Here is a 27,599-nt window from a genome sequence, read left to right on the forward strand (position 1 = left end):
GGAGCGACTCAATTTTTTTGGGTTTTGTTAATTTTCATTTATTTTAAGTATCATAAATTAAATATAAAATATACTTATTATATGATCCACCAACTTAAATATTGATGATGGTTTATTCACTATTATTTTAATGATAAATTTATTGACTTTTTCGTGTGATTAATATATATTTTATTCATGTATAATAAATCTAAATTTATATTTATATTTTAAACAACGAACTTATAAATATATGAGTGTTTCAAGTATTTTTTTTATATGTTTAAAGTGTAAATACATATATATACAATTATACATATATATGTAAATATATAATAAAAATATAATTTTATTGAATTCAATTAGCGTTTTTATTCGGGTAGAGTCAAAGCTGGGGCTTTTATAAGGAAGGGTCGGGTTTGGTCAGATTTTATCAAAAACTAAAGAATCGGTTAAAAGTGTTAAGCCCGGGTAACTGGATTGGGTCGGGTCAAATTTTCGTACGCGTTATTTTTGTACACTAGTTTATAACCCGTACTTTGCACATGGGGATCTCAAAAATTATTTAATAAAATAAATAAATAAATTTATAATTCAAATTGAATAATATGATTATCAAAGATTAAATTTTCTATATAATAAGTGTATTGCATCTACATATGATGATAAATTTAAGAACTATTTTCGTCACATATGTTATTTTTATGTTATATATTTTATGAGATTATTTCTATAAATAGATCTGTTAAAATTTAAACTTTATTTCAAATTTGTATTAAAAACTTACCATAAGTAACACAATTCATATTTAAAAATTGTATCGTAAAGTTGCTATAATTAAAATGGGTCATAATAAGTACATGGATCTTTTATAAACCTAATATGGATACCAAACCTAAAAATAGATAGTCCATTGGGTTAAATTAAAGTTAAAAATCATATCCTAACCAAAATATAGATACCAAACCTTAGAAAATGGTTATCTAACAATTTATAATATATAGATATAGATATCTGACCGTAATTTAAAAGAATAAGGAGATTATTCAATTTTTTAATTTTTGATTTTTTATATAACTTGAAATTAAATAATTTAATTAATATTTTTGACATTCATCGCTATGTAATGATATAGAAAATACAGAACATGGTGCTGACTGCCTGCTGAGAGTGGCCTGATCCATAGCTATCCTCTGATCACCCCAACAAACAAACAAAAGCTTCAAACTTTCATCAGCAATGAATCAAACACTTTAACAACATTACTGAACTCAACCAGAACTAAATCAAAATTATAATTATAATCGGAGCAATGGACTCAGACGAAATGGATTCATTATTCGAAGGCATGGTGCTATTCGATCCCACTCAACCCTCTCAACCTTCTACTTCAACTATTAACAATATCTCCGACAATTCTAACCATCTACCGGAGCAACCTCCGTCATCGCCGGCCGCCGATGTATCTCAGCCTCTCGACGAGAACTTATTCTCCGATCTCACTCTCGTTACTCCGCAGATTCACCGAACCCTTGCTCCGCCGTCTCCGGTTGTTTCTACTGCGCCGATTACTTCTAAACCGATTGCTCGTCAGACTTCTAGTACGAGGAAGAAGAAACGAGCTGCTGGATTGCGGATCGGATATAAGAAAGATGAGATTGACTCGGTTGCTGACTCGGTTGTTAACTCGGTTGTTGCAATTCCGTCTACTCCGGTGGTGGAGGAAGTTAGGGTTAGTGAAGTTGAGAAGCGTGATCAGGAAGTTGAGTTGAAAGTGAGGATGGTTGATGATGATGATGATGATATTGGTAATGATTTGGTTCGAGACGATGCGGAGAAGCTTGATATTGGTGATGATTTGGTTCGAGATGATGCGGAGAAGATTGATGTTGGTGTAATTGGAGACGAGGAAGATAGGGAGAGGGATAATTGTTCGATTGAAGTGAGATTTGAGCGAATTAGGAGTGATATTACGGATAATTTGAGGCGTGTTAGGGAACAAGTGGATTCCGTTTCTGGGAAGAGGAAGGAGAGTATTAGGAGGAGGCGAAATGCTGCCGAGGATTTGAGGTTGGCATCTGCCAAGTATAGGGAATTGGAGAGGCAGTTGGAGGAAGCTTGTGAGGCTGAGGATTTCGAGACGGCTGATAGGCTTAGTGATGCTCTTGCTTCTGCGGATTCTGACAAGGAAAGGTTGGCGGTTGCATTGAGAGATGCGGATGCCGAGTGTGATGCAGTTGATGTTAAGATGCAGGGAGTTGTTGATCTTCAGATTGCGGCTGAGGAGGAATGTGCGTCTTTGCTGCAAAGGTTCTCTATGGTGAGTACTTTAGGGATCTTTTGTTTTGCTATTTAAATTTAAATCAAGGTCTTTAAACCTTTTTTTTTTTGAACTAGGATTTTTAAGAAGATGTTAATTTGTGTGATCTTTAACCTTTTGGAAGGAGAACCAAGAGTTTTTTAGATTCTAGTTTTTACAAGGATTGTTGCCATTTTTGCTGAATCATCTTACTCAGAAAGTATTTTTTTTCTGGCAAATTGTTCTTCAAAACAAAAAGAGAAATGTTGTTGCTTAGGTAAAAACAAGTTTTTTGTATTGTATTTAGCCCAATGACATTTCATTTAGTAATTTGTGAGCTCACTCGCTCAGCACAGACGGAATGTGAACAAATATAATAATAAAAGAAGAAAGCATCACAGTATGGTATTTGAACACGTGTTTTGTCATTATATAGCTTTCTTGTAGTTCCGCTTCTTGCTCTAAAAATGCATAAAGACTTGTTGGAAATCGCCAGCCGGTTGGGCCAATTACATAAAAAAATGTTCCATGTGGTATGGTATGGAAATCGCCAGCCGGTTGGGCCAATTACATAAAAAAATGTTCCATGTGGTATGGTATTTGAACACGTGTTTTGCTATTATATCGAGAACGTAAAAAAAAATTCCAGTTGTGTCTTGTGAGTGCTTGTTTCATGAAATATACAAATTAGGATTCATGCAAGCCAACAGCTGTTATCAAGAGTAACTCGATTAGAACTAAAACTATTTGCTAAACATTGATCATGATGATACCTACATCTCATATGGTACATCAGTCTTCAATACCAGTGCCATAAATCTTTGAAGTTTAAATAACACTATGCATCTGGAAAATAACAATTAAGTGTTCCCTGTGGAGAATAACGTCATTAAATCTCCATCAATGAAAAGTATGAATGAATCCACAAAGTTATTTTAGGGGGTAAAACTATGCAGTCTCAAATTATTATCTACTATAATGTATCATGTAATAATGCCCTGACAAATTTTATGGACAGCATGCTCTTACATCTAAATTATCCAACTTAGATTCCTTTTACAAAACTGAAATGAGATATCTGAATTGATGCTCTCTCTTTCTGTTAGGATGCCGCAAAAGATGCCGATTTGGTCCTAAGGAATGCAGAGCTTACGTCTGCAAAAGAAACAAACAAATGGGATTCATCAGTTGAGTTGGCTGAAGTCAAAAGGATGGAACTGGATGCCGAATCATTTATTGTGAATGAGGCAAGGCTGGCACTAAATGATTCTGTTGATCATTTAGTTGAGGATGATAAGAGGGAAATAGAAATTCTTCATAGAAAGAAAGAAGAACTGGCAGATGAACTGGAAAGACTTCTTGCTTTAGTGAAACAAAAAGAGTCCGAATTAAAAGAAAATGAATCTAGCATTGAAATAGTTGAAAAAAGAATTGCCAATGCAGTCTCTAGCTTTCAGGAGGCTCAGTCAAGCATCAATGCAAAGTATAACAATTTGCAATCCGAGCTGTCACAAATGGAGTTGCAAAGTGAAGCATTGTCTAGAAAAAAGGAGGAGGTTAATGAATGCTTATCTCAGGAACAAGACAGGGCAGTGAAGATTCAAAACCTTGCCAAGACCTCTGCTGATGAAGCAACCTTATACCAAGAAGTTTCTGGGTTGCGGAAAAATTTGATACAATTTATTTTGAGCACTAGGGAACATAAACTAATGCTTGCCAAGACAGGGGACAAACTTACTGAAGATGTGCAAATGCTTAAACAAGATATATCAAATGAAAGAGCTTCTCTTCAGGTTAGTTCTGCTGATTGCTTTTGACGTAGCAGTTAGATTTTTTTCTTTCCCATGCACAGTATATATATTTACATATATCTTTTCAAGAGCCTCGTCCAATTTGCTTCTTCTTTTCAGTTAATATTTATGTTAATTTAAAATCAATTACTGATTTTCTCAAGTACATATCACCTGTTTCACGGTAAGAGTGCTTTGTGTAAAGATACTGTAACATCAATCATCTAGTGCATCAATAGATGCTGATCCTATCTTGTACTGCAGAATTGAACTTTTACTTCATAAGAATTTTTTATGGATGATAGGGACCTTCTAGCTGGTTGCCTTAAGTGGTAGTAGGCATCATAAGGGGTACAAAGGGTAAGGAAAGCAACCAAATCGATGGATTTCTGTTTTCACCTGTTTATTTTGTTCACAAAAATGGCCCAAAAACTAATGACTAATCATGTTTAATTAAAGGGTCCTGGTCCCTGACTTGTGTTTGTTAGGGACATTTTAATTAACATACTGTGCCAAAGCCTTTGGATCAACACTCCAACGACCAGGATTAAAAAAAAAAGGTTTACCCTTTCCGCACTCGGGATTAAAAAGAATATTACCTTTTCCGCGCTTATTTTCCACAGTAAGGTAGCTCACCGCGCTATTTTCCGCGGAAAGGTGAAATTACTTATTTGCCCTTAAAACAATTTGTGGTTTTTTTTCCCTGACATGGAAAGAAGTGTCTTGGATCAGGACCTTCAATGGCTTCAATATGGCAGAATTGTAAAAATCATTTATTGATATAAGTGAATTTGTAAATTGGTTAAAGCTTCGCACTCCAATAACCTTACCTCAAGCTCATGAGAGTGATGGATTCACAGTCTACTCGAATATTTCCTTATAGCAATGGCTGAGTGTTATTCAAGTGGTAAGCAGTCTTTTCCATAATTAAGAGAACATGCAATGAGTTCCTTAACCAATACATGCATGGTAGAAGTCCATTTAAAATGGGCCTAATGGCCTATTAGAGCAAGTCCAATGCTAAAGCTAAAATGGCCATAGCTATTGCTATAATTTGAGACCAAAAAGTGCATTTTAGTTTCAAAATAGGACTTTAACTCCAGTGCTAGCTCTATTATACAACTAAATATTTCCACATTTAGTAAAATTCTCTCTCTCTCCCTCCCTCCCTCTCTCTCCCTCTCCCTCCCTCCAAGGCTTATTTTAAATAATGAATTTTAAGAAATTCTCTCTCTCTCTCTCTCTCTCTATCTCTCTCTCTCTCCAAGGCTTATTTTAAATAATGAATTCTAAGAAAATCTCTCTCTCTCTCTCTCTCTCTCTCTTTCTCTCTCTCTCTCTCTCTCTATGCATTGAAGTAGATTTTTTTTCATTTTGATGCTATATTATAGCTATAAGACCAACTATAACTATGCATTGGACTTGCTCTGAGTAAAACAAATTAATTGATTCTCATCACGCATATTTGCCACGTATCTTGGATTGATACAACTGGGACTAATATCAGAATTAAATTGAATATGGGAATGGCGTAATAGTAGCTCTTCTATAATACTAATTCAGATATTGGCTCTTATTGTGTTCCCAAAAAAAAAATCCGGGAAAAGAGGGGAAAGAGGGAATGGAAAGGCCATGTTTACCCTAAAAGTCTAGATTAGTGTCTGTGCTAGATTTGTTCTTACTTCCTTTTAATATTTATGCAAGTAGTAAATGCAAGACTTAAATCAGGAGTTCAACCGGGGATCGTGTAAGATTCAGGTTGGCATATGAGTAATAATATCAAGAAATAAAGAAGATGATATGTACAGAAAACTATATTTACACTCTTTCATAAAAAACTGCCCTTTTCCTTAAAAATAAAGCAGATACCTATTCAAGCAACTGATGATGCTATATTGCCATCAGCCTTAGTATTCTATTAAAGTATATTCATGCTAGTTGCTGATTATATTATTGCTACATCTCGGTAATTTTTTTGTCCCTGTGGAAATTTTTTACATTATAAGTCGAATTAATGCTGAATAGCATATTGGCATATTAGTGAGCCCTTTTGTGGTTGCTATGAAAAAACTCTTTCCAGACTTCTGGTTTTATTCTACAAATCCTACCTATATATAGTGGCAAGATTTTTTATGATTGCCCTGTTTCACTATGTTTAGGAGTTATCTACAACAAAAACAAGCATCCAGCAGGAAATTGAATCCCTTAAGCAGAGGCTTCTGTTCATAGACAAAAGAATCCCAGAGCTTGAAGCAGAAAAGAAAGTCGCTGCTAGTGTAAGAAATTTCAAGGAAGCGGCACGGCTAGCTGCTGAGGTGAAGGTACTGTGTGTTGAAAAGGAAGGTATACAAACTAAAATGGAGGGGGCTTTGTCAGAGATTGGGAAGTTCGAGGGAGAGATTGTAGAAACTGTTAACAGATTGCAGGATACCGAAGTTCATCTTTTGTCCAAGGAAAAAGAATTGGCAATGACTAGATTTCAGATTCTACTGCTAATTGCTGGTGCTGCCACTTCTGAAAGGTCAGCTGCCTTGCAGTTGGGTGATGTTGAAGAAGCTGAAATCCTATTTGGGGAAGCTGAGGTTGCTGAATCTGAAGCAAGGAAACTTCAGTCAACTTACGGTTTTAAAGATGCCGAGTTTGATGATCTTCCGAAACACTTCATATCCATGGAACTTGTGTCCAATCTTGGCGGGGAAAAGTTAGTCGAGTTAGCAGCAACTTCACACATTCCAGCACCTTGATCGATAAATAAAACAGAGATATGAGCACTCAGCCCAGTTGGATATTTGTATCTATTACTTCCTTTTCTTTTGGTGGTGCAATTGATTTTGTTAGATATTCAAGAATTGCAGGGGGTTTTTTGGTGGCAGTCTGAATTAATTTAAATTCTTTGGAAATAGGAAAACGTGTAATCAACACTATATATTATACATGCCCTCTTAATGAATCACAAATCAATTGTTAGAATAGGCATAAGACCAGCAGGTATTATACGGAATGTTTCTATATCATATACCCTTGAAGCCTTTGAGTTTTGAGTTTTTCAATTTTACACACAAATTTTTTATGCTCAAGTTGTGCTAGGTCGGTCCACATACTCCATAGGTGCAACATGGAAAGGTGAAGATTTCTATTAAAGAATTAGGTATCAAGAATTTTCTCCTATCCTAAAGTAGTAAAGTACCAGATTAACCTTTGTTTGATATTCGAAGTATAAAATTCCGAGATGATATTTGACACTTTGATCCCGTGTTCTGTCACTAGTCTCACTACTCAGTACTCACTAATCTACTTGTCATCCCAATCCCATATAAAATGCAAAATGTGCCGTGAAAAGCAGGTACATTGGACTGAAACTGGCGAGGGAATTTAAGAAGCTTTTTAACTCAATCGTAACTTCTCCCCGACTGCTGTAGGTACCGATAGGACTAAACGATTAACAGTGTTAACAAAGGACTTTGGGTGGGGGTTGGGGTTCTTGCTGTGTCAGCCCCAAATTTCTCAAGAAAATAACGAATTTAAAGATTAAAGATTAAATTATGTGATAATAACCGAAGTACGACTCATTTTATAAAGCATACTCCAAAATTACAAGATACATGTAAATTATTTTATATAAATGATATGTACCGAAATATAATATTCCGTGAAAGAAGGGTTTAATTTCTTTAATACAACAAGTTTATCATCCAACGGAAGAGTTTCAAAAGTATAAGACCTTACATAAATTATATGTATCGAAATATAATATCCAGTGAAGGTGGGGTTTGGTTTCTTTCATACAATAAGGTCTCGTTTGATTTGATGTAACCCAACTATGTAAGGGAATAAAAAAAAGTTACAATGTTTGGTTTGGTTGGCTGAATTTCAAATTAGGCAAGAAAACTCCAAGTTCCGGGATTTTTGTAATTAGCACAAAATATTGGAATTTAGTTATCACGGTCCATCATGATCATCACTCATCACAAGTTATATAGCTATTCAATATAAAAATATTAACTACTTATCAAAATTTAACTACGTAATTTATAGTTGCATAGTAATAAATCAAACACGGGTCTTTTAATTACTTAGAAATTTGTAATTGTAACTTAGTTACGGGGAAGTTAAAATTCTTATATAACCACATAATTTACGAAACAAACAAGGCCTAAGTTTATCATCTAACGGAAAAACATGCACTGATGCTTTCAAAACTTTAGATAATAAAATCTTAAAGCCTCGCAAGAAAACGGGTGGTGACCCTAAATATCACTTGGGGGTTAAAAATGACCTTAAATGTCACTTCAAAACAGTACATCGTGTAACGTTTATGCAAAAGACATAAAACGGTACTCCGTGTAACGTTTTGGCATTTTGATTTTTTTTATGCGCAAAACGGTAGATAAACTACCGTTTTGGTACAAAACGCTATATGATATACCGTTTTGAGTCAAAACGCTATTTTAACTAACGTTTTGCACATTATAAAAAATTAAAAAATAAAAAATAAAGTACCAAAACGGCACACTATGTACATTTTTGCATTAAAAAAATAAAACGTAAGACGAAGTACCGTTTTAAGTTTTAAGTGACATTTTGAGCCAGTATTTTCAAAAGTGATATTTTGGACTATTTAATACTCAAAAATGACATTTTGGTACATTGTTCCAAGAAAACACCCACAATAAAAAATAATATTCTCAAAACATAATCTACTAATAAATAAATAGATATGGACGACTAAACAGTGGACCAAAATCGTGTGCCTCATACTTGCCCAATTTGAATTAATGTATAGAAGCGTTTTCCATCAGATAGTGTCACCGGCTTCAGAATTAATATCAGTCAACCTCTATAGCTATCATGATCTATAGCAGCACAATTTTAAAAGGCATGGTCATTCCATTCCCGAATGGTAAAGTAACAGTTACATAGTAAGCACATGCCAAGTAAACCACTAGACTTTACAAGACATTACATTTTAGCTATATTTCAACAAGAACTTTCCACACTACGAATCCATATCAGTACGTCCATCAGATTGTTTGCTTGAGTTTCCTTGTTCTGAATTAATATGCAATCCATCCATCGATACTGAAATTGGATTTGAGGCCTGATAAAGCTGATTAAAAAAAGGTGACATGTTAGAATCACTGTGAGGTTGGCTAAGAAAACTTATTTTTATTGTTTTCTTTGACCTTCAATGATGCAGTCTCTGTGAATGTCGTGTCCATATTCTTTGCATGTTCCCCTTCCCTTGCAGCCGCCTAAATGAAACAGAAAGTCTCATAATTAGTGCCGTAAAAACCAGTTTTTTTATTAAATATATATGTTTATGTAGGTCTACTGATTTAATAATACAAGTACTAAAAATGATATTTATAAAAAAGAAAGTGTATATAATTTGAAACGTTTAGTTGTTTTCTTTACTTGGTCAAAACCTGTTACTAATAGATAAGAAATGAGTTAAACTTTAAAAATACAGATATGAGTTAGTTTTGAAAATAGTGGAAGGTGATACTGATAAGTACGCGTTAACTTAGGAGTTAAGTACATTTGTAAATAAATAGATGTAATTTAGTTCATTTGTTTCTTGCACAGCTCTCTTCTTTCTCAGGTACTTTTCTTTTCTCTCGATTTTCTTTTGAACGTGTGTGTTTTAGGTTACTCATTGTTGTACTGTATTCATTTATGTAATGGTCAAGTTATTTTTAATACTTAATATATTGGCTTGTTGATTTATATATTTTATTATACATTGATAATTTGTTAAATACTTAATGCTCTGTTTAAAAGTAGTGTTTAAAAGTAGTCTTTAATTTTAAAAAGAATGATTTGTGAAAAGAAATATTATGTACATGTGATATTTCTGGTTAACTCCTTTTATATGATTTTGTTAAATTATGTTGTTAACGTGATAAATGTGAAAAATAGTTAATTATGTGTATTATTTTTATAAAAGATTGTTAATATGTAACTGTTTATTTATTTTATGAGATATTATTATTAGTGTTTTTATTATTATGTTAATGACATATGTGATGATTTTATTCTCTTTTATAAGTCTCTGTTTTTTGTTAGTTTTATTTTTATAAATTGATCAATCATTTATTCATTCTAGAAATTTTTAATTATATGTACATACATGTTTATTTATTTAATTTTTATTTTTACTTATGTGTGTTTTTAGAAAATGGTATTAATTGACTTGTATAATTTTTTTAAAAACTCATTTAGTAAATTTTTGTTAGTATAATATTTCATTATATTTAGTTTTTTTATATATTATCTTGTTGCCTGGTTTTGTATTGCAACACATGTTATTTTATAATGTTGGTTGATTTTGTATTGCAGCTCTCTGTATATGTTGTTTTTATTGCCTGGTTTTTGTTTTAGAGTCCTTATTTTGTGAATATATAATTTTATATATATTATCTTTTGCCTGGTTTTTGTTTTAGAGTTCTTTTTTGTGTATATAATTTTATATATATATTATCTTTTGCCTGGTTTGTGTATTCGAGTGTATGAGGATAATTAATTATGTTTGTTTTTACTAATAACTACATAAGTTGGATTTCTCTGCGTGAAGTGATAAATTGTTAAAGTGGTTGTCAGTGTCAAGGTAAGTTAACTCTTCACACTCTTATTTTTATTTTGAAAATTGTTAAAGTGGTTGTCAGTGTCAAGGTAAGTTAACTCTTCACACTCTTATTTTTATTTTGAAATCTGTTAAATATTTTTTGCACTGCTTTTATTTTAACAACTATGGATCAAGTAATTGTTTTAAACATAAGAATTCTCAGTGAGCTCTGACCTATGAAACATTTAGTAATTGCGTATAGTTCCGGAACTAGATTTTGATACCTTACTAGGGCGTGCCTTGCACAGTTTATGATACCTTAGTAAGGGTCGCATTATTGACAGTTGTGAACCTATGATACTGTGTCACCAGATATTTGTGACCTTAGCAAGCTGTGGAATTTATTTATGTTATATGTAAACTTTGGATTTTGAGCAATGATTTTGGCTTTATAAAAACTATGAACTCCTTGGTCCACTAGTGTCGAATTGTTTTCTTGCTGGGCTGTTTGGCTCATGACTTAAAATTTTTCAGGTGCTAAACTTCTGGGATGGACAAGGAAATGCATTTGGCTTGAGCTTATTGTAATAATATTTTAGTGATAGTGTCTTATCTTAGAGCTGCGTCTCTCTGTATTTGTCTTTATTTCAGCTATATGATACTATTTTTGAGTTGGATTTCGGAATTTTGTTTGCTTATGTGAGACTTGTTTTAAGTATGAATAAAGTTTGATATCTAAGTATAGTTGTTGTATAAAAAGTTGGGGTATTACAGTTGGTATTCAGAGCTTAGGTTAACTTCCTGTAGACTGCCTTTTAGGCTTGACCTGTGAGTTATGAATTTTGCTGCGTATATTTTAAAGATACTAATTAATTTATTGTCTTAGAATTTTGTAGATGGCAGATGAATATGTTGAGGTTGAAATGTCTGACATCGAGGATCCCGTTGATAGTTCACCACTACCATCATCAAACTATGACCCTAGCTCAGATAGTGATGATTCTGTCAACAACTTTGAACATGCTTCTGATAGTGAGGAATCAATTCACGAAAATCCCGGAGAGATCATTAATGAGCATTCTAAAAAGACTGACCTTGAAATGGAGATAGAAAGTCTCCGAGCTGATTTAGAGGAGGCACACTTGAGAGTAGAGAGAGCAGAGCACCGACTATTAGTATTACGAGAAAATGTGTTAGGAGGATGTGAAAGATTTCGCAATTCTTCATTGAGGGGTAGATGTGTTAGTAAGAGGGATAAGAAGTACGTTAAGAGTTTCGCAAAACAGGTGCAGGTAGAAGTGAGAAGGAATGTTGCAGCGATAGGGAATGTTTTGAGGGAAGGAGGTTATTATGAGTATCCACCATCAGCAAGTTCCTCCCCTTCAGATAACTACTCATCTGATTAGTGTCCTTGTTAGTGAATCTTAAGTTATATCTAGTGGAAAACATCTATAATAAAGATGACTGTCGTTTTGAATTTCTATGGTTGAAAAAAAAAACTTGTACCATTTTGAGGTTTCTATTAATATGATGTGTTTTAATTTATATATGTGTGACATAAATCTTGTATATTATATCGTTATTCCAAGATTGAGTATTGAATAAATTATGTAGGAATCATGCCTCGTCAGAGAAGTAACAATGATGAAGGTGCGCACATGATGACTCAATTGGCAGAAACATTGGCGACATTGGTAGGGAACCAGCAAAATGGACCTAGGAGCTTGATATCTGAATTTAAGAGGCCAACTCCTCCAGTTTTTGAAGGATCTACAAATCCTTCAGAAGTGGATAAGTGGCTACAAGAGATTGAGAAGATTTTTGAGTTACTAGGAAGTACGGACGATCAGAAGGTTAATTTGGCAAGCTACCAACTCCAAGGAAGTGCTTACGACTGGTGGCTAATGGAGAAAAGACGCGTTGAAAATAATGAAGAAGAGGCTTCCGGAGCATACACTTGGGAAACTTTTAAGGAGTCATTTAAGGACAAGTATTTTCCCAGGACGGTACGAGCTAAGTTGGAGCGCGATTTTATAAGGTTGGAACAAGGAGAAAAGCAAACTGTCTCGGAGTATGAGGCTGAATTCGCCCGTTTGGCTAAGTATGTGCCAACTTTGGTGGCGGACGAGATTAGTAGGGCACGTAGATTTAAGGAAGGATTACGCAATGAGATTAAGAGGCATGTGGCTGCCTTTGAGCTAAACAGCTACAAGATGGTGTTGAACAAGGCTTTAGTAGTCGAGAGGGGGCTAGTGGGAGACGAAGGAAAGAAAGACTCTGAGGCTAAGAAGAGATGTGAGCCTACAGATGGATTTAACGAGAATGATCCCCCGAGAAAGTTCAATAATCGAGGAAATGGTGGAAATTTTTCTCGAAACGCTTCAGGGAACAAGGTGACATGTTCAAGGTGCGGCAAAAATCACTTGGATAAAGACTGTCGTTGGAACACGGGAGCTTGTTTTAGTTGTGGAGAGAAGGGACATAAGATTTCTGAATGTGCAAAGCGTGATCCAAATCGTAACAAAGACAATACAAATAAGGCCACTTTGGCATCTCTTATTGGACCAAATTACAGACGGGTGTATCAACATACACCTAAGCAAGATTGAGGTACGCGATCAATTTCTTTCAATGATTATGTGTTACACTTTGATTTATGTTTTGTTAAAATTTGGGGACAAATTTTTTTTAAGGAGGGTAGAATGTAAAAACCAGTTTTTTTATTAAATATATATGTTTATGTAAGTCTAGTGATTTAATAATACAAGTACTAAAAATGATATTTATAAAAAAAAAGTGTATATAATTTGAAACGTTTAGTTATTTTCTTTACTTGGTCAAAACCTGTTACTAATAGATAAGATATGAGTTAAACTTTAAAAATACAGATATGAGTTAGTTTTGAAAATAGTGGAAGGTGATACTGATAAGTACGCATTAACTTAGGAGTTAAGTACGTTACATTTGTAAATAAATAGATGTAATTTAGTTCATTTGTTTCTTGCACAGCTCTCTTCTTTCTCAGGTACTTTTCTTTTCTCTCCATTTTCTTTTGAACGTGTGTGATTTAGGTTACTCATTGTTGTATTGTATTCATTTATGTAATGGTCAAGTTATTTTTAATACTTAATATATGTGCTTGTTGATTTATATATTTTATTATATATTGATATTTTGTTAAATACTTAATGCTCTGTTTAAAAGTAGTCTTTAATTTTAAAAAGAATGATTTGTGAAAAGAAATATTATGTACATGTGATATTTCTGGTTAACTCCTTTTATATGATTTTGTTAAATTATGTTGTTAACGTGATAAATGTGAAAAATAGTTAATTATGTGTATTATTTTTATAAAAGATTGTTAATATGTAACTGTTTATTTATTTTATGAGATATTATTATTAGTATTTTTATTATTATTTTATGACATATGTGATGATTTTATTCTCTTTTATAAGTCTCTGTTTTTGTTAGTTTTATTTTTATAAATTGATCAATCATTTATTCATTCTAGAAATTTTTAATTATATGTACATACATGTTTATTTATTTAATTTTTATTTTTACTTTTGTGTGTTTTTAGAAAATGGTAGTAATTGACTTGTATAATTTTTTAAAAAACTCATTTAGTAAATTCTTGTTAGTATAATATTTCATTATATTTAGTTTTTTTTATATTATCTTGTTGCCTGATTTTGTATTGCAACACATGTTATTTTATAATATTGGTTGATTTTGTATTGCAGCTCTCTGTATATGTTGTTTTTATTGCCTGGTTTTTGTTTTAGAGTCCTTATTTTGTGAATATATAATTTTATATATATTATCTTTTGCCTGGTTTTTGTTTTAGAGTTCTTTTTTGTGTATATAATTTTATATATATATATTATCTTTTGCCTGGTTTGTGTATTCGAGTGTATGAGGATAATTAATTATGTTTGTTTTTAATAATAACTACATAGGTTGGATTTCTCTGCGTGAAGTGATAAATTGTTAAAGTGGTTGTCAGTGTCAAGGTAAGTTAACTCTTCACACTCTTATTTTTATTTTGAAATCTGTTAAATATTTTTTGCACTGCTTTTATTTTAACAACTATGGATCAAGTAATTGTTTTAGACATAAGAATTCTCAGTGAGCTCTGACCTATGAAACATTTAGTAATTGCGTATAGTTCCGGAACTAGATTTTGATACCTTACTAGGGCGTGTCTTGCACAGTTTATGATACCTTAGTAAGGGGCGCATTATTGACAGTTGTGAACCTATGATACTGTGTCACCAGGTATTTGTGACCTTAGCAAGCTGTGGAATTTATTTATGTTATATGTAAACTTTGGATTTTGAGCAATGATTTTGGCTTTATAAAAACTATGAACTCCTTGGTCCACTTGTGTCGAATTGTTTTCTTGCTGGGTTGTTTGGCTCATGACTTACAATTTTTCAGGTGCTAAACTTCTGGGATGGACAAGGAAATGCATTTGGCTTGAGCTTATTGTAATAATATTTTAGTGATAGTGTCTTATCTTAGAGCTGTGTCTCTCTGTATTTGTCTTTATTTCAGCTATATGATACTATTTTTGAGTTGGATTTCGGAATCTTGTTTGCTTATGTGAGACTTGTTTTAAGTATGAATAAAGTTTGATATCTAAGTATAGTTGTTGTATAAAAAGTTGGGGTATTACAAGTGCAGTAAAAAAAAAGTAATGGAATACTTTGATCCCCCAATTCTTATGGATATATGATTAACAATAATGGCAACGACAGACACTATGCATCAAGTACCCACTTATACTTTAACTTTAAGAGACAAGAGGGACTGCTTCTTCTGTTCTTTAAACAATTGCTTTCCGCAATTAAATAAAGCATGTGATATAGTTATTCCATTTAACAGCTATAATCTTAACCAGAAAACCTAATAGAGAAAACTAGAGTTACCAAAAAAATCTTAACAACCTAATAGAGAAAACTAGAGTTACCAAAAAAATCCCAAATGTATTGGTGTCAAGTTATAATTTGGGAGTCTTCCTCATATATTTAGTGGACCCCTCATGTATACATATCGACACCAAAAATTATAACTTGTCATGTCTCATTTGGGAACAATTTTGGAAAAATTGGGATCTCTAGCATTGCTCGTCTCAATAAATTTACCGTAATCGGGTAAAGTTCTCAGTAAATTTACCGTGACTGGGTAAAATATAACTATGGAGATTTGATGGCATATGTGGCTGGACTTTACAAATTAAGCGATGTAAAACTATAACAAACAAACTCCGCCTCTTAGACAGACAGGTGAATCACACAACGGATAATCAATATAACCTGATTCCAAACATATACAAAGCATCCTAGACTCCTAGTACTGTCCATGTGTGTCTCTCTCTTTTTCCTCCACTAAGTATCTAGGATGCAAATTTTGCATACAAGTATAAAATGTTATGTCTGGTTTCACTTCAAATTTAGGAGCAAAATTTTATATTCTAAGCATTCACATTTATTAGAATTCTTTCTGTGTAATAAAATGAACAAAACATACCGCGTCTATGTGCTCAGGTTCCAATATTTCCCTCTTCACTCTTCCAGAAAAAGGCTTACTATACCACAATAAATATAAAAGGTATGATTAGAAAATATTCAACCAAATTGATTGTATAACATATAACACAAGGACAGGTAAATAATTGAAATGTATAAAATGTACCGTTCATCATCAACATCCATGTCATCCTTCCGCTCCCACCTTTCAATTGCATCTTGGTCTTCATCAGCCTAGAATTCAAAAGAACTCCAGTAAAATTCACTCTATTTATAATTTGATAAACCAAAGAACAGTAAGAGCTAAGAAGAAGCAGAAACAAACCTCTGGAAACTCGGTATCAGGTGGGCGCTCCTGGAATGGGACACTTGGTGCATGCTGAAGCTTCGAGAGATTATCAAGAAGCTTTGCTTTTATGTCATCCAATACCTGACGAGAGTTCTTATTTTCCATGTTACTTGGAGCTACATGAAGAGTATAGTCTGGACCAAAGTACTCGTAATACTCGTGTTGTGGCATCTTATCCTCAAGCTCTGTTCCAAGGGCGACTCCAGTCTGTTCATCCATTAATAAATAAAGACATGTGTTTGATGAAGGTAAACTTAAACTAATTGCCTCAAGAAACCAGTGCTATATTTTTGTCCCTACCGGTTTTAAGCCAAAATACAAAAAAAAACCCGAAGGCTAGAATAAAGGCAAAACTTTCACTTATGTTTATTTAGAACTTTAAGTAAATATCACTACCCTCAAGAAAATGCATAAACTGCATGATGCTTAAAAAGAACAAAAATTACCTCATAACACCAACAACGGGCAACGTTTCGTATAGTGTAGCCACCTCCACCAAGCAAAAGTAGTGGCACATTAAAAGACCGCATATATCTCACGCACTCCGCATGGCCTTTGATTGATAGATTAAAGCAACCTAACCTGTCTCCGGATAGAGAGTCTGCACCACACTGTAAAATTACAGCACCAGGCCTGTAAACTTCCATCACCTTACCCATAATAGGTTTGAACAGGGACTGGTAGCTTTCATCCTCAATTCCATCATCTAACGGGACATTAAGAGAGTAGTATTTTCCAGAAGCATGACCTATATCCCGTACATCACCTGTACCAGGAAAATAATCTCCGAATTTGTGAAATGAAACCGTCATCACCCTGTCAGTAGCATAAAAGGCCTCCTCAACACCATCACCGTGATGAATATCAATGTCAACGTACAAAACACGCTGCAATATAAGTAGCAAGTGTAAAGAGCGAGTATATGAACCTCAGAACCTTAAAAGGTAAACGAAATGATGAACTAAATTAGCAAGTTATATAGCCAAGTAATTAACAAATAGATTTAGTGATGCATTTAGAAAGTCTAATAAATAGTGAATACTGATATAGATATTATCTAACCTGGAGCACATGAACACAAATAAAAGAATAATATTCCATTACACCAACCTCGTGCACTTTTAGAAGTTCTAGAATAGCAAGCACAATGTCATTCACATAGCAGAACCCAGAAGCTTCACATTTTTTTGCATGGTGAAGTCCACCAGCCCAGTTTATAGCAATATCACAATTTCCATGGTTTAATTTAACAGCACCACCAACAGAGCCCCCAGCATAAGTTTGACAGTAGGAATAGAGACCATCGAAGACAGGGCAGTCTTCCCCAACATTAAACCTTTTCAGCTGCCTTGCTTGATCTTGCTGTGTTTCAGGAGTGATTCCCCTCAAGAAAGACACATAATCATCAGCGTGAAACCTGCAAAGATCCTTGTCTCTAGCAGGAATGGGCTTGAGAACCTGCATGTCTCGCAGTAAACCATAGTGAGCCAGAAGAGCATGTGTCATACGGATTCTGTGCGGCTTCATTGGATGACCTTGCCCATAATAATAATTGCCAACTTCTGGATCATAGAAATAGAACACTTTTCTTTTCACCCCATCTGGGCCAGATGATAAAGAATTACCTCCAGTTTCCATCACCCAATCTAAGTAAATACAAATTCAGAAAAAGAAAAGGTATTAACAAAGCATTAAGTGCATAACTGAAGCATAAAAGTTCATGTTTCTTACAGAAATCTTAAAATTCGAGATTTGTTTCACTTTATATGATAGTAACTAGTGTAACTCAATTAATACACTTTATTACTTAAAACTTTTGATAAACACTATCAAGATTGGAATAGATGCAATTGACTAATCAATAAGAAACCCTAGTGAATATATATCATATCTGTTATTAAAATTTCTTGTACATAAGAGAGAAATTTTATGCATTCATTTAATTAACATGTGGTTCCAAGACAAAAATCATTTCTGATCAGAAATGTTCTGTCACAATAATATTTTTTAATTGGGGCAATAGCTCGAAAAAGAACTTATCTTATCTTTCATTTCGCCAGGGAATCTAATTGGCAGGAGCTAATTTAACTCTGGGGTAGTATAAGAGCACCTCCTAACTTCAAAGCACCCTTTCACCATTAGCAGGATCATTTAGGCGTGTTTTGTATTAATTTTGGCTTCTTAAAATAATTCCCGATTATTTATGTGTCTTGGTCCTTTGTGGATAAGCTGCTTATCAGGGTTTTCAAATCCTAAATAAGCATTGTGATCCCCTAATATTTAAAAAATAGCTTATTAAATTGAATTATAGAGTTGAGAAGTTCTCTCTCTATTATGAGTTGCTATCCATTAGATTTAACCCCACCGCAATTGGGAAATATCGGGGGAGAATCTTTCTACTATATCTCCGTACGAACTACTGTCCTGCACTCCTACATCACTAACACCATAATAATCGAATTAATTTAGATAAAGCCTAACAGAATTCAAGACTAAAACTTTATGAACTAAAAGAACACAGCAACAGCATACAAGAACAAAATTGTAATCTGATAGCTACTAAAAGACTTGTAAACAAATATTATAAATAATGGGGTTATAACAAAAACGATGCAAAAAAGTAAATTATAAATTTCTGCGCAGAGGGACCGTATGAAATTTCAACGGTAACAAAAAAAGGGCACAATATTCATATGGGATAAATACAAAGAGATAAGTTAGAAACATATGTGTGTTAATGTGGGCGTAAAAAACAATATAACAGAAGATTATGTAAGAAGGCAAAGAGTTTGGTTCCTCGTACCTGAGCTGACGATGAAGCAGTGAAAGAAAGTATATGTCCTGATGTTTCCAGGAGAAATAAAACAAAATAATATAAAAATTTGACAAGAAAATTTAGGGAAGCAGTGTATTTAAAGACAGGGGCATGGGCTTTTTGTTTTGGACTGCTGGACCGCTAGACACCCCAAATACTCGGTGTTAAATTTTCACATATAAAAATAGTGTAAATATTGGTAATATTATGTTTACGCCGAATATTTGGAATCTCTTCAAATGTCGATTACATGATAGGTTGAGAATTTCTCTTTTCTACCGTTATGAAACTTCAGAATCAGAATATGAATTGGAATTTAAAGATTCGATATTTGCCTAACATTCTGTACAGAAAGAATTTAATTTTTTTATATATAAAAATTAAATATTGACATTAATTATGAAACGCGTTAAACGACAAATAAATTACTCAACTGTAACCCCATTTACAAAAGAGTTATCAAATTCAAACACTCTGCAAGAAAATTTAGGGAAGCAGTGTATTTAAAGCCGGTGATGGGCTTTTAGTTTGGATTGCTAGACCACCATACAGCCCAAAATACCCGGTATTAAATTTTCGAATATAGAGTATATTTTGTACATGTTAATAAATAGTAAATACTAGGGTGATCATGAAAATCCGAAAATCGGGTTATCCGAATTTCTGATACGATATCCGATTTAAAAAATTCGATATTTAAGATATTCGATCCGAATAATTCAGGCCGGATATCCGATTCGGTTTTTTATATAGATTCGGATTCAGATCTAAATCACAACTTTTGGTAAAACCGGATATCCGGTTCCGATCCGGGTTTTACTTTTTCTTAATAAAAAATAAATTATATATATAAATACATGATAAATTATATTTATATTAGATTTTTTTTAAAAGGGATTATGACTGTTTATCTCGGGGACTTTCAAAGTTTCGGGTTAATATATAATTGACTCATTGTTCCTTCATTATATCATCAACAAATTTGATATAAGTGTGTAATATCAATATTAACAAGTTTACATTGATCATACTTGCAAATTTGATATAAGTGATAGTAAAAAATAATAATTTATTTTTAGCAAAAAAAAAAAAAATAATAATAATTTATGTTTGACGAGTATTCTAAAAATTAGATAACAACAAATATAAGTGTGCAATAAGAAATATATTTATGTTGATCATGTTCACTAATTTACAATCGATGTTTATATTAAATTAATTTACGTGTCATCATTTTTTTCAAATAATATTATGTTGATAAACATATAGTTTCATGCATCATTAATTTCACAACTCGAATATGTATTACTTATTCCGTAAATGTAAATTTTCTGAAAAAATAGAAGTTTTAAATGGATCCGGATAATTCGATTTCCAATCCGATTTAATCGGATATCCAAAAATTTGGATATCTAGTTAAATCGAATTCGGATACGGAATATAATGTTAGCGATCTGAAAAATCGGATATTCGATTTGAATTTTAAAACTAGTAATATAGCTCGTACTTCGCACACGGGACTAATATACAAAATTTAATTTGAATAAATATTATTAGTTTTAGAGTTTAACATTGCACTTTTATAATATTAATAACAAAATTATATAAATTTAATATTAGTAGAATGCAAGTTAAAAAAGAGAAAAGTGGGTCGAGGATAATCACAGTAAACTCCCCTAAAGTTTTAATGTTCCTCTGTACATTTTTAATGATATTTATGTAAATATCAATTTTTTATTCCGAATTTGCAAATTTATCATCGTGCATTTGTACGAGATTATGTATAATCTCAGGATATTATGAACTCATTCTCAAGTACATGATTTTCAAAAAAATATGACACTAATTTTAAAAAGGATATATGCTAGAAACACTAAAAGATTACTTACAATATTTTTTCATTATTTTATTTAAAAAATGATAAATTAAAAAAAATGTAGAAAGTATATTAAAAATACTAAATATAGCATGTGCTCTATGCATGGAATTTTTTAGTTATACAAAATACTAATTTAAGTTTTTATTGTCACGTTTATTGTTAAATTATGGAGATGGGTATTTTTAATGACGTATAGATTTTTCTTCAAAGAAATTGTATTATTTTTAAATGAAATATCCACATTTTGTTAAGTTCGTTGTTATGAAAAATGTCATTTATAGAAACTTTCTAGTAAATATTAAATATAATTGTAGACATGTGTCATTCGATATTTTGTTTTAGATTAAATAAAATTTATAAATTATAAAAAAAAATTATAACTATAAATTGTAAGTTATTATGCTTAATTTGAAAAATTATTTAAATTGCTAACTCTACACAAAATTTAATTAATATTGTATATTAAATTTATTTGGTTATTTTCCTTTTCATGTTGTGTATTATTTAATTTTGACATCGTGTATTGAATCGTTTTAAGTCATATAAGGAAATTTCTATTATTTGATATTTTTTAGCATTATATTTTCATCAAGTTTTGAAATTTGAGATAAACATCCACATTTATAATCATCATTAAAAAATATTAAAAAATATTAAAAAATTTATAGTAGAGGACAATATTAAATTTGTAGATTTTATAATTATTATAGCCAGGAAATACAAAAGTTGTCCATACATAACCAAAACTAGTTTTATAGCATGTGTAATGAACGTGCATGCTCTAAATTGTGCTATTTGAATCTGTTTTCACTATAATTATTGACAATATGTCTATGTTATTATGAATAATTTATTTGTTTATGCATATGAGTACGAGTGATTGATGTATGTTTGTATTGGTGAATTCGCAAGTAATAAATTATGTTAGTATATATTTTTGACCACTTCATAATTAAATGGTGGTTGTAATCATATGAATTAGTTTGTTCAACAAATCCTCTAATGATGTTAACAACCTATGAGACAGTGGGAGTATATGATATATGTCACATAATTATTAATAATGAAGTATAAATCATACATATGTGTATAAAAAAATTATTTTATTTTTTATTTCATATAATTTAATACTCCCTCCGTCCCGCACAAATATTTATATTTGGGTTGGGCACGAAATTTAAGAAAAATGATAAAGTAATAGTGGAAAGTTAAAAAAATGAGTAAAATAGTTGGACCGATTAATATTATATTTATAAAGTGAGTATAATAGAGATAAGTAGTTGATGTAGTTATTTTAAAAATTATAAAAACTTTACTATTTTTGAAAAATTTTGAAATGTAAACAATTGGAAGGACATCCCAAAAAGGAAAGTATAAACAAATGGGAGGGTCAAAGGTAGTATAATATTTGATCATTTCATTGTGTTGGAGGACAATGTTAAATTGGTGAGAAATAATAATATATTATGAGTATATATATATGTATATATGTGTGTGTGCGCGTGTATATATGTATATATATACGAGGACGATGCTAAATTGATGACAAATAAGAATATATGAGTATGTATGTAAGTTTATGTATGTGTGTGTATGTGTATGAATGCATATATATATATATATATATATTATATGCATACATGTATTAATTTGTATATACATGTATATTGCACGTATTTATTAATTTATATATATGTATATATTTATGTGTGTGTATAAGTGATAAATAGGTTTTATATAAGTGCTCGAATAATGTTATATATAAGTGAGAAATTGTTTATTTTTTTTTTTTTTTGCTAAATAGAAATTGTTTACTTAAATGAAATGAAATAAATATTTTTTAAATACAATTATCTTAATTTATGAATTTTAAATTAAAAATATTTAAAATCATATATTTTAAAACTGAAGTTAATATTAAAGTAAAATTTCAATATAAGTTGAAAAATTAGATTGTTCTTAACCTTTAATTTATCAATTTGTAAATTATAATATCAAATTAAAATTTTAATTTAAAAACTCTAATCAATAAGTTGTTAGAAATTTAATTATAAATAATAAGCCGACTTATAAACATACTGAGACGGGCCCTAATTAATGAAGAAGCTATGTAATACGGTAGGTATATATGGAAAATAATAATTTGATGCAAGTATTTCGATTTTATTTTTTATGTCTAGAGGGGTGCATGTCAGATAGGCGACGTATGATTTGGTTCAGAGTGCTCCCCGCCCACAATTAGTACAGTTTAGTTTCAGAACAATTGACATGCACTTCGTAATATTTTATTTGCAACTTACAAGATAGGTCAGGCGATTATAAAATGTAGTTGTAGACTTGTAGTAGTACATATATTTGGAGCGCATTTTCAGTTTAGGAAATTTACACGCAAATCATACGGTTTCAACGATATATCTCCGGGGTAGTTACAACTTACAAGTCGTTTGACTCGCAACATAAACTAGTTTTATAAGAAATTGAAGCGTTGAACAGCTGGCCGGTTACCGTACGTTGTTTTAGTATTTGTTCTACGTATTTTACAACATTACTCATTTTGGCCTTTGGGTTCCTGCGATTCTTTGCCGATATTAATAGAAATAATAAATAATATAGGCTCGTGATTGAATTAGGTATTAATGTAAAGATATCGAAGTTTTAAAAATTATTTTCAAAAATACCTTGCAGTCTTATATGTAATTTCAAGCATCAACTTTATATATAACTTTGATTGTATATTTAAAAATATGGATATTTTTGATAAATTTCTCAATATATCTTGTTTAAAAATGTGTTTTAATTTTATTATTATTTTAGAACTAGGAATTTAAAATTAAAAAAAAATATTTATAAAAAAATGAATTTAGTGGTAAAAAACGGACTGCATAGAATAAGAAATTTGTTTCTTTTTTTTTTTGAGAAACACGAACTTTTGTTCAAGTACGAGCTTTTAATTTTTAGCTTGACATTACAGTTAAATTCAAAATTTCGCAATGATCAAACTCCGAAAGGGGATGATCAGTTGATCGCCATGACCCTGAATGCGTCCGAAATTGATAAATATGGATTATTTTATTCAACCTCAGAAAATTAATGAAAAGCGTGGTGAAGGGTGAAGATTAATCCAAAGAAATTTAATTGAAATAATAGTTCGACCTCATCTTCTAAATTGTACGTGTAATACAAGAACTATCCTGTCAGAAAAGAAAAAGACAACAAGGAATACACAATTAACTCCATTAATGTCTAGAGAATAGAACTCTAAACCATTACCCGGACATAGACTATAAAGACAAGGTTTATCGTAAATACAAAACTTAACTGACCACTGCCTTATTTGACATGCCAATGCCTACGTGTCAATACTATACCAGTGAGTTGTTTTCGGGCAGGAGCATATGGACTCCTCAAAGAGAGTACGAAACAAAAAAATAAATTACGGTTCCTTAAGTCAATTTTTCTTAATTGAAATCAAAAGTATTTTTTTTATATACTAGTTTACAACAACGTGCCCTGCACAAATTTTTCTAATATTATGTAATTTTAAAAGTATACGTTGAATTAGAATTTTTATGATGCGAAATCCTCTTATTCAATTTTTTATATTATTATATAAGATTTGATAATAATTATATATATATTTGATTTTTTTTATTTAGAGGTATTTCAATTTAGGAAAAAAACAATATTACTAATTAAAATATTTAGTTTTATTGTCAATTTTACGTGTATTTAAGAAATTTATTTATTTATTCATTTAAACGATAATTTTTAACCCGGGTCAATAGTAAGCGATTACTATTGACCCGATTACTATATTCTATTTACAATACCTACTTATCGCCACTGTTATAGAATTCGGCCGATTTTTCAAAAATCGCCGATAAATCGGTCAAAAATATTTGTCCGATTTAACCGATTTTCGATAAATCGCCGATAAATCATCCAATTTTGTAAAAATCGTCCAATAAGTCACAAATCGGTACCTCAACTGAATAGTTCCGATTTTCAAAATCTATAACACTGCTTATCGTATATAATCAGGATATAATTATGTTTATTAATTTGAAATAGTAAAAATAAATAAATTAAAGTTCAAACAAATGATAAAAATTCCGAGTAATTTTGTTTGATTTTATTTCGACTTTATCTCGAGTGCTACAAATCAGATTTTGACGACTTTACAGCCCACACGAAACTTACTAAGTAATGTTTAATTCAGTGATGGTTTAAAAATTTTGTCCAACAACTATTATCCAGAAATTAAAGGAAAAAATAATTACGAATTTTCGCATTATTTTTCTATTCAGTTTAGGATGCCATTTTTTGTATAAATTATTGAAAAGATAGGATATTTTATTCAATTTAAAATATATACTTATAGTCGGAATGAGAATATTCCTTTATTTAAGATTTAATGATTATGGTGTTCTCTTTTATGATCCAAACGAGTGATATTATTTTGACGGTACAAAAACCATAACGTCCATATATTTGGATAAAATCTCCTTTATGTATATTATAAAATAAGTATGTAATAATAAAAAAATTGCAATAATTTACGAAAATAAGCTTAAATTTGTATTTTTAGTAAAAGAATATTTTTATTTTGACTTTTAACCTTTATGCACTCATCTAAACTTAAAATTCTCTCATTGTATAGTTAAATAAATATTCTCAATTTTTTTTGAAAAAATAAACTTATACCATAATTAAAAAAATAATTTTTATAAAATGATCAGTCTAACTATTTGATAATTATTTTTTTAATTACGTGAAAAAATAAACTATAAATAAAAAAATAGAAGGAGGCCGTATAGTTCGTTTTTTCTTAAAATAGAAGCCATGGTGGGGCAAGCTAGATTAAAAAAAAAACAAAAAAAAACTGAAAGTCGACCTAATTAAAAAGAAATAAGAAAGTAACATAATGCTAACAACATGGCACAAAATTAATGAAGGCAGGCACTAGAAAAAGGAATCCACAACTGCAAAACACATCCCCATCGCAATTTCCAAGAAGCTGCTACGTAGAGACAAAGTTGTTTCTTGTACGCGCAACCAACTCCTTCACGATTTTCTACGTACACTTTTCTCACACATATCGAATGACATACCAAAGTACCATACCAATCCCCTATTTATACTTCCCCTCCTCCATCTATTCTTCAACTTATAACATCCAAAACATAAATCTGTTTATCTACTTTTAAACTATAAAACACCAGTTTTCGTAAACATAATACATACATCGTATAATGTCGTCTCCAAGAATTTCTTCGGCTACCTCATCGTCCTCGTCTTCTCCTATTAACGACAAGAGTAAGTTAGCCAAACAATCCTCTACTTCAGCTTTTAAACGTCTATGTCAAAAATTGTCACCTAAACAATCACCGAGAAACAGCGTTTCTTCGCCATCATCAATAAAATCATTGCCTGCTAGTCCCGATCATATTAATCATGCTTCCACGTCATCAAAACCCTTCAACGAGGAGTTAGTACAACGTGTGTTTAACTACTTTGACGAGGACGAGGATGGGAAGATAACACCTTCTGAGCTACGTACATGCATGACGGCGGTGGGTGGGCGAGAGATGACTCTTGCGGAGGCCGAGATGGCGGTGCAGACAGCTGACTCTGACGGCGATGGGATGCTAGGGTTAGAAGACTTCTCGAAGCTTCTAGAAGGAAGTTGTGGAACTGAGGAGGACGAATTGAGAGAGGCGTTTGGGCTGTACGCGGCAGAAGGGACGAGTAGCATAACTGCAAAGAGTTTGAAGAGGATGCTGAGTCGACTCGGACAGTCTACCTCAGTTGACAACTGTAAGGTTATGATTCGTAAGTTTGACCTTAATGGCGATGGTGTTCTTAACTTTGACGAGTTTAGGGTTATGATGCATTGATTTTACTACTTTGATCGAGACTTAATCTTGGCCGTCTATTACCTTAGCCTCCTTCCTCTCATCCGACGACTTACATTACAAGCCATCGATTTATTCGTTCGTTCGTTGTATATACATTACGAATTATTTTTAACTTCATTGTTTACACGAGAACTAGAATATTACATTGCAATATTGCATTACTTTGTATAACAAGAGTATCAGGATTCTTAATCGCGTGTACTTCAATTTTAACGTTATACTTGACTTGTTTCTCAATTCATGGATGACTATTTTGATTCAAGAATTTTTAGCACCTATTATTATATATTTTTCTGAAGAATAATATGTCAAAAGCGTATCTGTCCGGTGTGATGAGATTTTAAAAATATTTGATGATATGATATGATTTTGGTAGATTAGTTTTTTAACATATTGAGGCGGTTAAACAGAAATCGTTCAAATACATTTTTACTATAAATATAAATTATATAATTTTTTTCAAAAATTATC

General features: G+C 31.7%; 3 protein-coding genes across 4 annotated transcripts; 2 read left to right on the forward strand and 1 right to left on the reverse strand.

Moving 5' to 3' along the window:
* Positions 1-1,111: 1,111 nt before the first annotated feature.
* Positions 1,112-7,099, forward strand: LOC141711821 (uncharacterized). The gene is made up of 3 exons (XM_074514506.1): positions 1,112-2,299; positions 3,385-4,071; positions 6,228-7,099. The coding sequence occupies exons 1-3, from the start codon at positions 1,292-1,294 to the stop codon at positions 6,810-6,812; spliced, it is 2,280 nt and encodes a 759-aa protein (XP_074370607.1). The 5' UTR covers positions 1,112-1,291; the 3' UTR covers positions 6,813-7,099.
* A 1,702-nt stretch (positions 7,100-8,801) lies between these two features.
* Positions 8,802-19,472, reverse strand: LOC141711822 (histone deacetylase 19-like). Of its 2 annotated transcripts, none has more exons than XM_074514508.1 (8): positions 19,320-19,472; positions 17,627-18,162; positions 16,963-17,403; positions 16,493-16,723; positions 16,334-16,401; positions 16,169-16,226; positions 9,252-9,320; positions 8,802-9,175 (listed from the first exon to the last, which is right to left on the reverse strand). In XM_074514508.1, exons 2-8 carry the CDS (start codon positions 18,152-18,154, stop codon positions 9,065-9,067), a joined length of 1,506 nt encoding a protein of 501 aa, XP_074370609.1. In that variant the 5' UTR covers positions 18,155-18,162; positions 19,320-19,472; the 3' UTR covers positions 8,802-9,064. The 2 variants fall into 2 exon arrangements, with proteins under 2 accessions (XP_074370609.1, XP_074370608.1); XM_074514507.1 differs by having other exon boundaries at positions 17,579-18,162.
* A 6,885-nt stretch (positions 19,473-26,357) lies between these two features.
* LOC141711823 (putative calcium-binding protein CML19) lies at positions 26,358-27,365 on the forward strand. The gene has a single exon (XM_074514509.1). It carries the CDS (start codon positions 26,463-26,465, stop codon positions 27,105-27,107), a length of 645 nt encoding a protein of 214 aa, XP_074370610.1. The 5' UTR covers positions 26,358-26,462; the 3' UTR covers positions 27,108-27,365.
* Positions 27,366-27,599: the final 234 nt, after the last annotated feature.

Source organism: Apium graveolens, chromosome 3, assembly GCF_009905375.1.
Source record: "Apium graveolens cultivar Ventura chromosome 3, ASM990537v1, whole genome shotgun sequence".
NCBI classification, from domain to species: domain Eukaryota; kingdom Viridiplantae; phylum Streptophyta; class Magnoliopsida; order Apiales; family Apiaceae; genus Apium; species Apium graveolens.

Bases quoted from the DNA above. Each gene is read 5' to 3' on its own strand.
- LOC141711821 (XM_074514506.1), top strand. From the start codon at position 1,292: ATGGACTCAGACGAAATGGATTCATTATTCGAAGGCATGGTGCTATTC. The intron at 2,300-3,384 runs GTGAGTACTTTA...TCTTTCTGTTAG, and splicing joins TGCTGCAAAGGTTCTCTATG to GATGCCGCAAAAGATGCCGA. The intron at 4,072-6,227 runs GTTAGTTCTGCT...CACTATGTTTAG, and splicing joins ATGAAAGAGCTTCTCTTCAG to GAGTTATCTACAACAAAAAC.
- LOC141711823 (XM_074514509.1), top strand. From the start codon at position 26,463: ATGTCGTCTCCAAGAATTTCTTCGGCTACCTCATCGTCCTCGTCTTCT.
- LOC141711822 (XM_074514507.1), bottom strand. From the start codon at position 18,154: ATGGAAACTGGAGGTAATTCTTTATCATCTGGCCCAGATGGGGTGAAA. The intron at 17,404-17,578 runs GTTAGATAATAT...CTTATATTGCAG, and splicing joins TTTGTGTTCATGTGCTCCAG to CGTGTTTTGTACGTTGACAT. The intron at 9,321-16,168 runs GTATGTTTTGTT...TGTTTCATTTAG, and splicing joins AACCTGAGCACATAGACGCG to GCGGCTGCAAGGGAAGGGGA.